General features: G+C 48.9%; 1 protein-coding gene across 1 annotated transcript; it reads left to right on the top strand.

Annotated features, from left to right (window-relative positions):
• The first annotated feature begins 9,616 nt into the window (after positions 1-9,616).
• KHDC3L (KH domain containing 3 like, subcortical maternal complex member) lies at positions 9,617-11,190 on the top strand. Its single transcript, XM_060283965.1, has 3 exons — positions 9,617-9,826; positions 9,978-10,157; positions 10,427-11,190. The coding sequence occupies exons 1-3, from the start codon at positions 9,658-9,660 to the stop codon at positions 11,188-11,190; spliced, it is 1,113 nt and encodes a 370-aa protein (XP_060139948.1). The 5' UTR covers positions 9,617-9,657.
• Positions 11,191-11,410: the final 220 nt, after the last annotated feature.

The raw sequence follows: 11,410 nt of genomic DNA on the forward strand, positions 1-11,410 counted from the left end.
CTCGGGTCTTTGTAGGGGGTGCGGGGAGGTGACGGGGAGGGGAGGGCCTGGCCCCCGCGCTTCCTTTTTTCCTGCTCACACCAAGTAAGGCGACTTGCCCCAGCCCTCGTGGGACCGGATCCTGAACAGGACACCTCTCTGTCCCGCCCCAAGTCCCAGCCCAGTCCGGACCTTGAGAACCTGAGACCTGAGGGTAGGGTCGCGATTGCCACCCGGGAAGTCAGAGGTCCGGCCGCCAGGGCCGCCGCCCGCAGGGCGAGCCAGGTGACCCACAGGGTCCGAGCAGACACGGAGACGGAGAGGGAGACCCTGTGGGCCCTGACGCCCCTCCTCCCCTGCGTCCTTCCACGCTCTTAGCCGGTCACAGGGTGCGCTGGACGGCGCGCGACTCCGGCCCCCAGGAACTGGGCGCCAGGAACTGTCGGGGTCGGGGCGGTGTCTGCCCAGATCTAATCACTTTCTCTCCAAACTCCGGACCTTAGAAAGGAATCCTGAAACGCACACTCTTCCCGGAACAGAGCTGCTCAGGAGATCGCGTTTTAAATCGGATGAGGCTAGAAGCCTCATGTCCCTTCATAAGACGCCACTTCGGTTCCCGCCACTAGGACGATTCCGGGGAAGAGTCGCTGGTCTTCGGCGTCTTCACGGGGAAACACCCCGCCCAAGAGACACGTGGCCCCAGTTTTTCCTACAAACCACCTGCAGTCGAGAGCGAGCTCAGGTCCCAGGGGCGCCAGAGCACCGGCCCGGAGTCGCCCCCACCCAACCCTGGGGCGGCTCTGCGCGCGGTCGGGGACCCACGGGTTCCCGTCCCCTCGTTTCTCCAGGGTCTTGTCGCTGTCCCCGGGGACCTCCCAGTGGAGCCACTGGTAATGAAGCCCAGCCACGCGGCCCCTAGAAGCGAAGGAGATGTCAGCCTCAACTCAGCAATCCCTGGAACAAGCAGCAGCTACACGTTCTCCCCCTTCATTGAGCCCCTTTATGTTGCTGCATTCTGCCTTTTTAAAACCCTCCCCCGCTCCGTAAGGAACATAACAATATGTATTCACTAAGACAATTTGCCAAGTGCAGATTTCCCCCAAGGGAGGAACTTAGTCTCCTTGGAAGACTTCTAATAACCGGAGACACTCTTGCCAGAGGGAGTACGACTGTGCAGTCCTTGGTAAGCGCTGGTTGTGGAAGCCTGGCTCGAGCCTCCAGTTTTGTGCCCCCCGCGCGATCCCGGATAAAACCCAATCCTGCTCCACTCGGGGCTGAGTGTCTTCCTCTTCTCCAGCCGGGTACCACTCGGCGCCCCACAGATGCCGCCTTCCCACTGTCCACCTCTATGGTAGCATGATTTCTGCTTTTTTTTTTTTTTAATAAATTTATTTATTTATTTTTGGCTGGTTTGGGTCTTCGTTGCTGCGCGCAGGCTTTCTCTCGTTGTGGAGAGCAGGGGCTACTCTTCGTTGCGGTACGCAGGCTTCTCATTGCGGTGGCTTTTCTTGTTGTGGAGTACAGGTTCTAGGCGCGCAGGCTTCAGTAGTTGTGGCTCACGGGCTCAGTGGTTGTGGCGCACGGGCTCAGTTGCTCCACGGCATGTGGGATCTTCCCGCACCAGGGCTCGAACCCGGGTGCCCTGCATTGGCAGGCAGATTCTTAACCACTGCGCCACCAGGGAAGCTCGATTTCCGCTTCTTAAAGTGGCTACTTCTCCAACATTCCTCAATATCCTCTTGCAAAAGCGGATTTTTGTTAGGATATGAAGGGCAGAATTTCAGTGTTGGTTAAGTCAAACTCTGGAAGGTTAAAACCTTGAACACTTGAGTTATTTCAATACATCATTTTGAGAAAATCTTATAACCGAATGTTAAAGGTCATTGCTGCTGTAGGACTGGGTTGAAGCAAGCATCGTCCTACGTGATGTCCTAGGAAGTCTCACCATTTCACGTGCTCTGCTTCCCACCTCCACCCCATTCCCTGCATTTTCCATCAATGATTTTTTTAATTTTTATTTTATACTGTTGTAGAGTTGATTAACAATGTTGTGTTAGTTTCAGGTGTAAAGCAAAATGACTCAGCTATACACATACATGTATCTATTCTTTTGCAAATTCTTTTCCCATTTAGGTTATTACAGAGTATTGAGCAGAGTCCCTGTGCCATACAGTAGGTCCTTGTTGTCAATGATGTCTTTTGAAGAAGGAACACAATGTATATGTACTGGTTTTCTTTAAAAATAAGTTTCAATGGTATAATGCTGTAAAAATGGTTCAATCTCAGTGGGGCACCATTTGGCAACATCTTATCCATTGAAATGTTAAAACTCTTTAACCCAGCAGGTCTGCATTTAGAATTTTATCCTATAGATATACTCCCACATGTACAAGGATATATATTGCAACAGCATGTCTGATCAAAGCAAAACACAGAATACAAGGTAAAGATTCATGAACAAGATAAATACATATTTACAATGTAGGAAGCCCTAAAAAACAAAAAGCAGTGAAAAAGACAAAAGTCCTCATCCTCATGAAATTTCTATTGTAGCATGAGAAAGAAAAATAGAAGTAAATTTGTAGTATCTCAGGTGAAGTCAGGTTCAATATGCAACCATCCTCAAGATACATTGTTAAGTGAAAAGATACTGCAAACTGTGTACTGTATGCTACCATTTGTGTTTAAAAGCATATATGTACATATATCTTTGTATTTGCATAGAAGAGCTTTGAAAAGATAGAGTGTTTAAATGAGGAAAAGAGACTTCATTGTATAGCCTTTGGACCATGTATATTATCCATTCAAGATACTTTAAAAGGCATATGTTATATTAAGCATTGACAACCTGCAGAGTCTAAAATGAAGTCTTCCTTCCTTCCCCTTTTGGGTCTGATGAGATTATCATAGTGCTAGAAAGATAAATATCTCAAAAAAATACATACACAAGGAGTGTACAATAATTAATTTGGAATAAAATATAGATAAATAAGAAAGTTTAAATCCATGGTAATATCAGTTTTTGTACCCTATTTAAGTGTAGGGATAATAATTCTTATAACCATCCTGATTTGTTTGTAATTTGTTTTTTTAAGCATTGGAAGCAAATTTATGTTAAAATTGACATTTCAATGAAGAATCCATGAATATTTGAATACGTTTATCAATGTTAAGGCATTTAAAGGTTCAATAACACTTTGCTAAATTCATAAGTTCTATTTTAATAGCTATGGAAGCAGTTATTTAGTTTTCAAGGAATATTAAGACTTATATAAGTAGTATAATACCCTTGGCATTTAACCTAGTACAAATAGTTAGATTTCCTCTCCACTCACAGAAGTCCTGTTCATGATGGATGCTACAAACCAGATTCTGAGGAAGCTGCCAGTTATGATGGACGTTCTTTAACAAATATATACCGAGTGCCTCCTAGGTGCCGATGCTATTCTAGATGTTGAGGATGCACTGGGGAACAAACAAACAAAAATTCCTGTCTTCGTGGTGCTTGTATTTGAGTGCCTACTCTACGCTGGGGACACAGCAGGGACAAGAGAACCAAAATGTTCATTCCTGTGGAATTCAAGGTTTTAGTAGCAGTAAAGAGACAACAGATCACTAAATGTAGGGGGAAAATGGGGTAAAGGGGAACAGAGGAGTGAGAGTTACTCACTAATACTGTGTTCTGAGAATGCTTTACAGAGCCTTGCACTTGAAAGGAAACCAAAAGGAGGGGGGAAGCATTAGAGTTTGTTTTGGATTTTCTTAATTATCTGCATTAACTACGTCTATTTAACATCAGTAATAGTATACATTTTGTTTCACAGCTTCCTTTTTTCACTGAATAGACTGCGAACATACATTTTTACATAACCATAAATGTAGATCTATATCTACATTTACCAAGTCTCCTAAATGGTAAATATTTAGGTTCTTTGAAATATTCAAAGTATTCGGAGCTGTTTATCCGTGTCTTTCTCTTGAATTTTTCTTAGGACAAGCTGTCCCACTTGTAAATGAGTGGGCTAAAGGTATTGTGTATTTAAATATACAAGAATTGTAATACACATTGTACAGCAGAAAGCTTCTTTCAAATGATATCTCCCAAGTTCACTGAAAGTCCACCCTCCCTGCGACCTTGGACTGTGTGATGTCTCCACCCACTCAAGGCTGGTTCTCCTGCTAAGGTAAGAGAAAAATGCGTCCTGCCCAAGCAGTACAAAACTTAACAAAGAAGTGTTTCCTCCAGGCTCAGACAAGGAGGGAAATAAATGTATGTGCCTGAGGGCCCGTTTCCAGAGCTGGAGAAGCAGTGAGAATACTCACTGGCCACACTCCCGGGGCAGAAGCATCATGGGATCCAGGACCAGGCCCTCAGTCTTGTGTGCCCAGCGGTGTCCTACCCAGGGGACCATGTGGGACTCGGGGGACCCGCTTCTGGCCTTCGGTCTTGTGAGGGATTGGGGTGGGCTCCGGCTGGGGGGACGGGAGGCAAGGGGATCCAGGCTGGGGATCCATTCCTGGCCCCTCCCTCCCTTCGCCCAGCCCGCTCTGTGTGGGACGTTGGGGCTAGAGAGCCAGCCAAGCTAATGGTCATAAATACATAGGCCTGTCTTCACTCTCACCTGCAAAGTGGTCTGGGACACCAGCTCCAAGTGCAGGGACGAACTGTGGGCAGCAGGACAGCTGCAAGGAACGCAGTGATGGGCCTGCAACCTCTCCAGGGGCGGCCAACCCAGTGGAGAACCTGGCGGGAAAACCTGAGACTGCACACCGCCCTCAGCCCATGTCTGGTGCAGACAGACCCCCATGCTCCGGCTTCCACTTAGTTCCCAAGCTTTAGTGCTTCCCAGACAACCCCAAACAGCGTAAAGCAAAGAGGTGAAAAATTTTTAAAAAGGAAGAATATGGATGCAGAAGCCAACTTTTGAATAAACAGGAATTCTAGAAAGAGGTAAGACAAAACAGATGCGAAAAAATGATGAACAAACTAATTTTAGAACATTTCCCAGAGGTTAAAATCAGAAAGGCTTAAATTTCTCAAAAGCATCACTGGAAGCTAGGGGACACTGAAGCAAACCATGAAATTTTGAGGGGAAAATTATTTCTAGTCAAGAATCTATAGCCAAATGTCCAATTAGCTGTGCAAATAGAATGAAAATATTTTCAGACACGCATTCTTCCTTAGGAAATGACAGAGGACTGGCTTCATCAAAATGAAAGGAAGTCTCTCTCTGAAGAGAAGTAAAATAATGAAAGCATTGCCTCAAAAACCCTGAACTTGGTGTGGGAACCTCTGGGTTCTCAGGCTAAATGCTAAATGCAGCGCGGGTAAGCCCAGGGTAGACTAACACTCAGAGTCCAAATTCCATATCCTTACCGGACCTCCCCACCTTCCAAACCCACCCACTCTCTGGACACAGAAACACTCCCAAGCATTTGGCTAAGGCAGGTAGTGAAGTGCAAAGAAAAGGATTAATCCTTTTACCGCTGAAAATTCCGTTTTAAAGCTAATATTTTAACCCAAACTAGACTCCAAAACTGAGGAGATAACGAACGATGAAATAAATGCATATTTCACATATATGTACAATTTTCAAGTACTATAGAATGAAGCAATCTATTGTCAAATAATCAGACAGCCTTTGAAAATTACAGAGATACAATATTATACCTAGGAACATTATAGCTAGAAAACTGACAGCTATGAGGTTTCCAAGTGAACTTCTAAACTCTAAAGCACCTTTCCCTTGGTTCCATGAAATAAAACATTTTATTTCAAAAATTCACTTGCAACCTGTTTTTACATTTTTTTTTGTTGCCCACTGCTCTTAAGCTCCACCTGAAAAAATGTATTTCTCATTTTCATCAACCCGGCACAGTAGATACCAGCTTCTACTACCACAATTACCTTGAATGCTTCCACTTCATATTTCAGTCTGGTTATCAGCTTGCAAGTGTCTATTTCTTTCTTCAGCCTGTACCAATTTTTCCTGCAATTCTGCTTCTAATTCTCTGCTTCCTTCCTGGAATTCAGTTAGTTCATTCCCAGCTTCCTGGAAGCTAATCAGAAACAAAGCAGGAAAAAAAAAAGAAAAAAAGAAAGTAGGAAAGATAAGTTACACTAGGAACCACGAGGATCGTCTTGAAGATGATTATACCTGTATCAATTTAATAACTTTTGCCTGAATGCTATCACCACTACTCCAAAATATAAAAAACAAAACAAGCGGGCTTCCCTGGTGGCGCAGTGGTTAAGAATCCGCCTTCCAATGCAGGGGACGCAGGTTCGAGCCCTGGTCCGGGAAGATCCCACAGGCTGTGGAGCAACTAAGTCCGTGTGCCACAGCTACTGAAGCCCACGTACCTAGAGCCTGTGCTCCGCAACAAGGGAAGCCACTGCAATGAGAAGCTCATGCACCACATCAAAGAGTAGCCCCCGCTTGCCGCAACTAGAGGAAGCCTGTGCGCAGCAACGAAGACCCAACGCAGCCAAAAAAACTAAAAAATACAATAAATAAATTTAAAAAAAAAACAAGCAAGAATAAAAAGTAAGTCATGGCGTCCAGAAAGCCTTACTAGAAAAGGCTCTAGTAATCCACAGGGCGTGCCAGAGAGCAGCTGGCTTAGATAAAAGCAGTTACATCTGCAGAAGCTAGAGTATAACTTTAAAAATTGTGAATCACTATGTTGTACGCCTGGAATTTATATATTGTACCTCGACTATACTTCAATTAAGAAAAAAAAAAAAAAGACTGCAGGAGCAATACTGTGAGGATGAACTGATAAAGAGCCTGCTTTGCCACTGGAAGTCCTGGAGAGACATTTACACATTTGGGGAGAGTCTGGGAATGAAGGAGTACATAGACAAATAAGCATTTGAAAAAATAAAAAGCAGTATTTGGGGCTTCCCTGGTGGCGCAGTGGTTGGGATTCCGCCTGCCGACGCAGGGGACGCGGGTTCGTGCCCCGGTCTGGGAAGATCCCATATGCCGCGGAGCGGCTGGGCCCGTGAGCCATGGCCGCTGAGCCTGCGCGTCTGGATGACTGTGCTCTGCAACTGGAGAGGCCACAACAGTGAAAGGCCCGCATACCGCAAAAAAAAAAAAAAAAAAAAAAAAAAGCAGTATTTGAACAAAGAAGGAATTTATAACATCAAGAAAAACAAAAGTTTGTGCAAGAAATCATAGTAAACTATATGCAGCTATGAATATTGTTTACAAGACCACAATAGTATAAACTTGAATACTGTTCTAACAAAATTGTATAACTGAGCTGGGAGGATACCAGGTCTGATGAGTCTAGGTAAGCTGGAGGAAGACAGTGAAAGATGTTGAGAATGATTTCTGTGAGAGTGATTTCTGTGCACTCAAAAGAGTGTTTAGAGACTTCTTTGAAAATTAATATTTTATTTTCTCAAATTATAAAAACCAAACCACCAGTCCTCCCTTAAGCTTTCAAGTTTTACTTTCAAACCTTACTATGCTATTCATAAGCCTAGAAAGTTTTAACAATTATGTTTAATGGCCTCTGAATGGCACAAGGTCCCACTGACATATTTAATTAACTAAACATCCTCATACATGGCAAAAGGATTGCAAAGTACTTTAATCAAATAACAAATAAGAACTTCCCAATTACTAATACCTTCAAACCAAATAAATGAAACATTAATACGTTGAACCTGAAGTTCTCTTCAGTGATCCAATATTGAATATAAACTAGGATTTCATCTTAAAGTCACACATCTAAATCATTACTTAATTATGTATTTTAAATTGGAGTTGCAAAACTGTCTCTCTAATATGCTAAATTATCTAAAATATTACAGGAACCTAAAACACCATGTATATGGATTTCTTTCTTTTTTTAAACCACTTTGGAGAATATCTAAAGTACAATAAATTGCTTATACTAAAATGTGTACAATTTGACCAGTTTTGACATATAGACACATCCAGTGAAACCACCACTGTAATCAAGATAATGCACATTCCCATCATCCCCCGAGAGTATCCTAGTGCCTTTTTCCACTCCCTTCCTCTCTCCACCCCATCTCCAGACTATCACTCCCTGATTTCTGTCACTACAGATTAGTTTGCATATTCTAGGATTTTACATAAATGACAGATTCCTTTTTAACATAATTACTAATACTATGGTTTTAATTCTCTTAAGCATTTCTTTACCCAATTCTGAAACTTCACTGAAGTAAAGGATCTCTACACACACACACACACACACACACACACGACATTAACATGCATAGAACTGCCAGTATCCTCTTAGGCCAACCAAGGAACAAAAATATCATCGTCTAGGGAATTCCCTGGGTCCAGTGGTTAGGACTCTGTGCTTCCATTGCAGGGGGCAGGGGTTGATCCCTGGTGGGGGAACTAAGATCCAGCATGCTGTGTGGCCAAAGGAAAAAAAAAATCATCCTATATCATTTTGATATAAGAAACAGATTTCAGACTAGAGATTTTCATGGGGATGCTTCCTGAATTGGATTCTCGTTGGTGACACTGATGGGGCCTCACATGTCAATTTCTAGTTGCTATGTTAGTGGCCCCCAGAACCTACAGGGGAGGTGGTGACGGAGCCCAGATCCTTGGGTTTCAGTTATACACTCTCCTAATGGTTCTGTCTACCCACGGACGTTTATAAGTCTATCCCATCCGTGAGGCTTTGAATGGATCCTTTGAATGGAGCCCTTCTTTGGCTCCTAATTCATATTCTGCTTAGGTCTGAAGACTTTTAACCCTGTCAGACGCCTGCAAATTTCTCATGCACTTCTTTGGCCACAGAGCAAACAAGGAGCCTGACTGAATTCCGAGTCTCTCTGGACGCTGGATCTGGGCATGATACGCCAACCACTGGTGGGAGAGCTATGTACCTTCATCTTCCTGGGCAGCAGTTAATAGGCAATGCTTTCAGCTGGACAGAAAAATCAAGAAATGGAGCTATAATCGTGTTACTTTCAAGGGATTTCCCTCTGGGGTGCAAACCACACGGACCAGGCGCTGTTGGGTGTGCGCAGCCGTCTCTTAACAGGTTAAGGCCGAAGCGTGAAATGCAGTGGCATCTGGGGAGGGTGCTCAGTGGTCAGGGTTCAGGAGGAAGTGGGGAGGGGCTTACTTTGGCCTCCGAATACCTTTTTCTGCTCCTTGAGCGTTTGTTTTTCCGACGTACTTAATTAGGTTTTCCATTAAAATTTATTCCAACGCCTCGGGAACGCTAAACTGGTCCCATTAGAACTGTCTGAAAGGCACCCGGCTATCTGCAAATACCGATTCGCTCCTCTGAAAGCTGTCGGCCCGACGTTGGATCTTCCGTACGTCTCCGCGGCTGTCCTGGCCGCCCAGCGTCCACCGTTAAGGCTTCCGCAGCTTCCCGGTTGTGGCCTCCAGCCTGGCGCTCGGGGAAGCGGCAGGATCCAGATGCTACCGCCCAGCGAGAGCGCCCCGGGCGCGCGCCCCAGCGCAGCTGCGCCTTCCAGGGAAGAAGCCCCGGCTGCGGGCTTCGGAGGCGAGGCCTGGAGTCCAATGAGGAGGGCGCGGGTGGGGGAGGGGCTTGCCGAAAGCCCTGGATATAAGGCCGGTGGGCCCTTGCGGCGCCGTGTCTCACGCGCGGCCGGCGATTGGCAGCGGACCCACAGCCCCCTGCGAGGCTCGCCGTGGCATGGCCGCCCCCAAGAGGTTTCCGACGCTCGTTCAGCTGGAACAGCGAGAAGGGACGCTCTTCGAGGTGCTCGGTAACCTCACCAAGCGGCCCTACTGGTTTCACTCCGAGTACCTGAAGAGTCCGAGGGCAATTCACCTGGAGGCCTGGCTGGTGGAAGCAATCTTCGGTGAGCGGGCCCGAGCGGTGAGGCCTAGGCCGCCCCTCACCGCAGGCTGGCCGCGCCCAGGCAGCCTCTTCGCGGCTCTGGCTCGCATCCGGGCCCCCGCTGCCTCCCCTCCCAGGCCCCACTGCTCAGCACCTCGTTGCTTCCTGCGCAGGCCTGGGCGGAGAGCACATCCCGCATGTCGAGTGTGTGTCGCAGACCCTGCTTCACGTTAATCAGTGGGACCCGGACGGCGAGGCTGAGATCTTGATATTTGGACGGCCTTATTACCAGAAGGATGTATACACGATGATCATGAACTTGGCTGACTATCACCGCCAACTCCGGGCGCAAAGTACGGGGCCGGGAACAATGATAGGTACCCTAGGCAGGCCCCGGGTTCCTTGGGAGGGATTCTGGTGCGTCCTGGCTGTGCCGGGGCAGCGGTCTCATCCTCTTAATTCGACTGGAAGAAGGTTTCCTCTTTGCAAGGGATCCAGAGGAGCAAATTGACCTCGTTCTCTCAGATTCCGGGCTCCCAGCCCTGCAGCCCGAAGGGGTAACTCCTTATGTGGAGAGTATGTGGGACACAGGTGCGACCTCCTCTCTTTGCTCTTCTTCCAGGCTCTGAGAAGCCTCCTGCCCGGGAGGCGGCCACCCAGCGGTCCCCCAGTGCAGTCCGACAGGCGGCGACCCATCTGTGCCCCGGCGAAGCCCGGGAGGGCGGGACTCAGCGGTCCCCCGGCGCGGTCCGGCAGGCGGCCACCCAGCGGTCCCCCGGCGCGGTCCGGCAGGCGGCCACCCAGCGGTCCCCCGGCGCGGCCCGGGAGGCGGCCACCCAGCGGTCCCCCGGCGCGGCCCGGGAGGCGGCCACCCAGCGGTCCCCCGGCGCGGCCCGGGAGGCGGCCACCCAGCGGTCCCCCGGCGCGGCCCGGGAGGCGGCCACCCAGCGGTCCCCCGGCGCTGCCCGGGAGGCGGCCACCCAGCGGTCCCCCGGCGCGGCCCGGGAGGCGGCCACCCAGCGGTCCCCCGGCGCTGCCCGGGAGGCGGCCACCCAGCGGTCCCCCGGCGCTGCCCGGGAGGCGGCCACCCAGCGGTCCCCCGGCGCTGCCCGGGAGGCGGCCACCCAGCGGTCCCCCGGCGCTGCCCGGGAGGCGGCCACCCAGCGGTCCCCCGGCGCTGCCCGGGAGGCGGCCACCCAGCGGTCCCCCGGCGCGGCCCGGGAGGCGGCCACCCAGCGGTCCCCCGGCGCGGCCCGGGAGGCGGCCACCCAGCGGTCCCCCGGCGCTGCCCGGGAGGCGGCCACCCAGCGGTCCCCCGGCGCAGCCCGGGAGGCGGCCACCCAGAGCTTCCCCGAAGCTATCCAGGGTCCGGTTACCAGGTTCTGAACGCGTTTCGGGCCCAGGAGCAAGAGAGCCAGGCAAGGTCAAAGTGGAAGCCCCTCCTGGAACCCTATCCTGCTGCAGAAGCTGAGAAGAGAATGGTGTGGGTTGTTCTTGGCCTCCCCGCTCCCCGCCACTCCCTGTTAAATGTTTGCAAACACGAATCTAAAGAGTTCTAATAAAGCATCAAATTTCCCTAACGTCTGTTAATTGGCAGGGGGAAGGG

The sequence above is a fragment of the Globicephala melas genome, chromosome 14 (assembly GCF_963455315.2).
Source record: "Globicephala melas chromosome 14, mGloMel1.2, whole genome shotgun sequence".
NCBI classification, from domain to species: Eukaryota; Metazoa; Chordata; class Mammalia; order Artiodactyla; family Delphinidae; genus Globicephala; species Globicephala melas.

Excerpts from the sequence above, each read along its gene's own strand:
- KHDC3L (XM_060283965.1), top strand. The coding sequence starts at position 9,658 with ATGGCCGCCCCCAAGAGGTTTCCGACGCTCGTTCAGCTGGAACAGCGA. Across the intron at positions 9,827-9,977 it reads GCTGGTGGAAGCAATCTTCG|GCCTGGGCGGAGAGCACATC; the intron begins GTGAGCGGGCCC and ends CTTCCTGCGCAG. Across the intron at positions 10,158-10,426 it reads CCGCCAACTCCGGGCGCAAA|GCTCTGAGAAGCCTCCTGCC; the intron begins GTACGGGGCCGG and ends CTCTTCTTCCAG.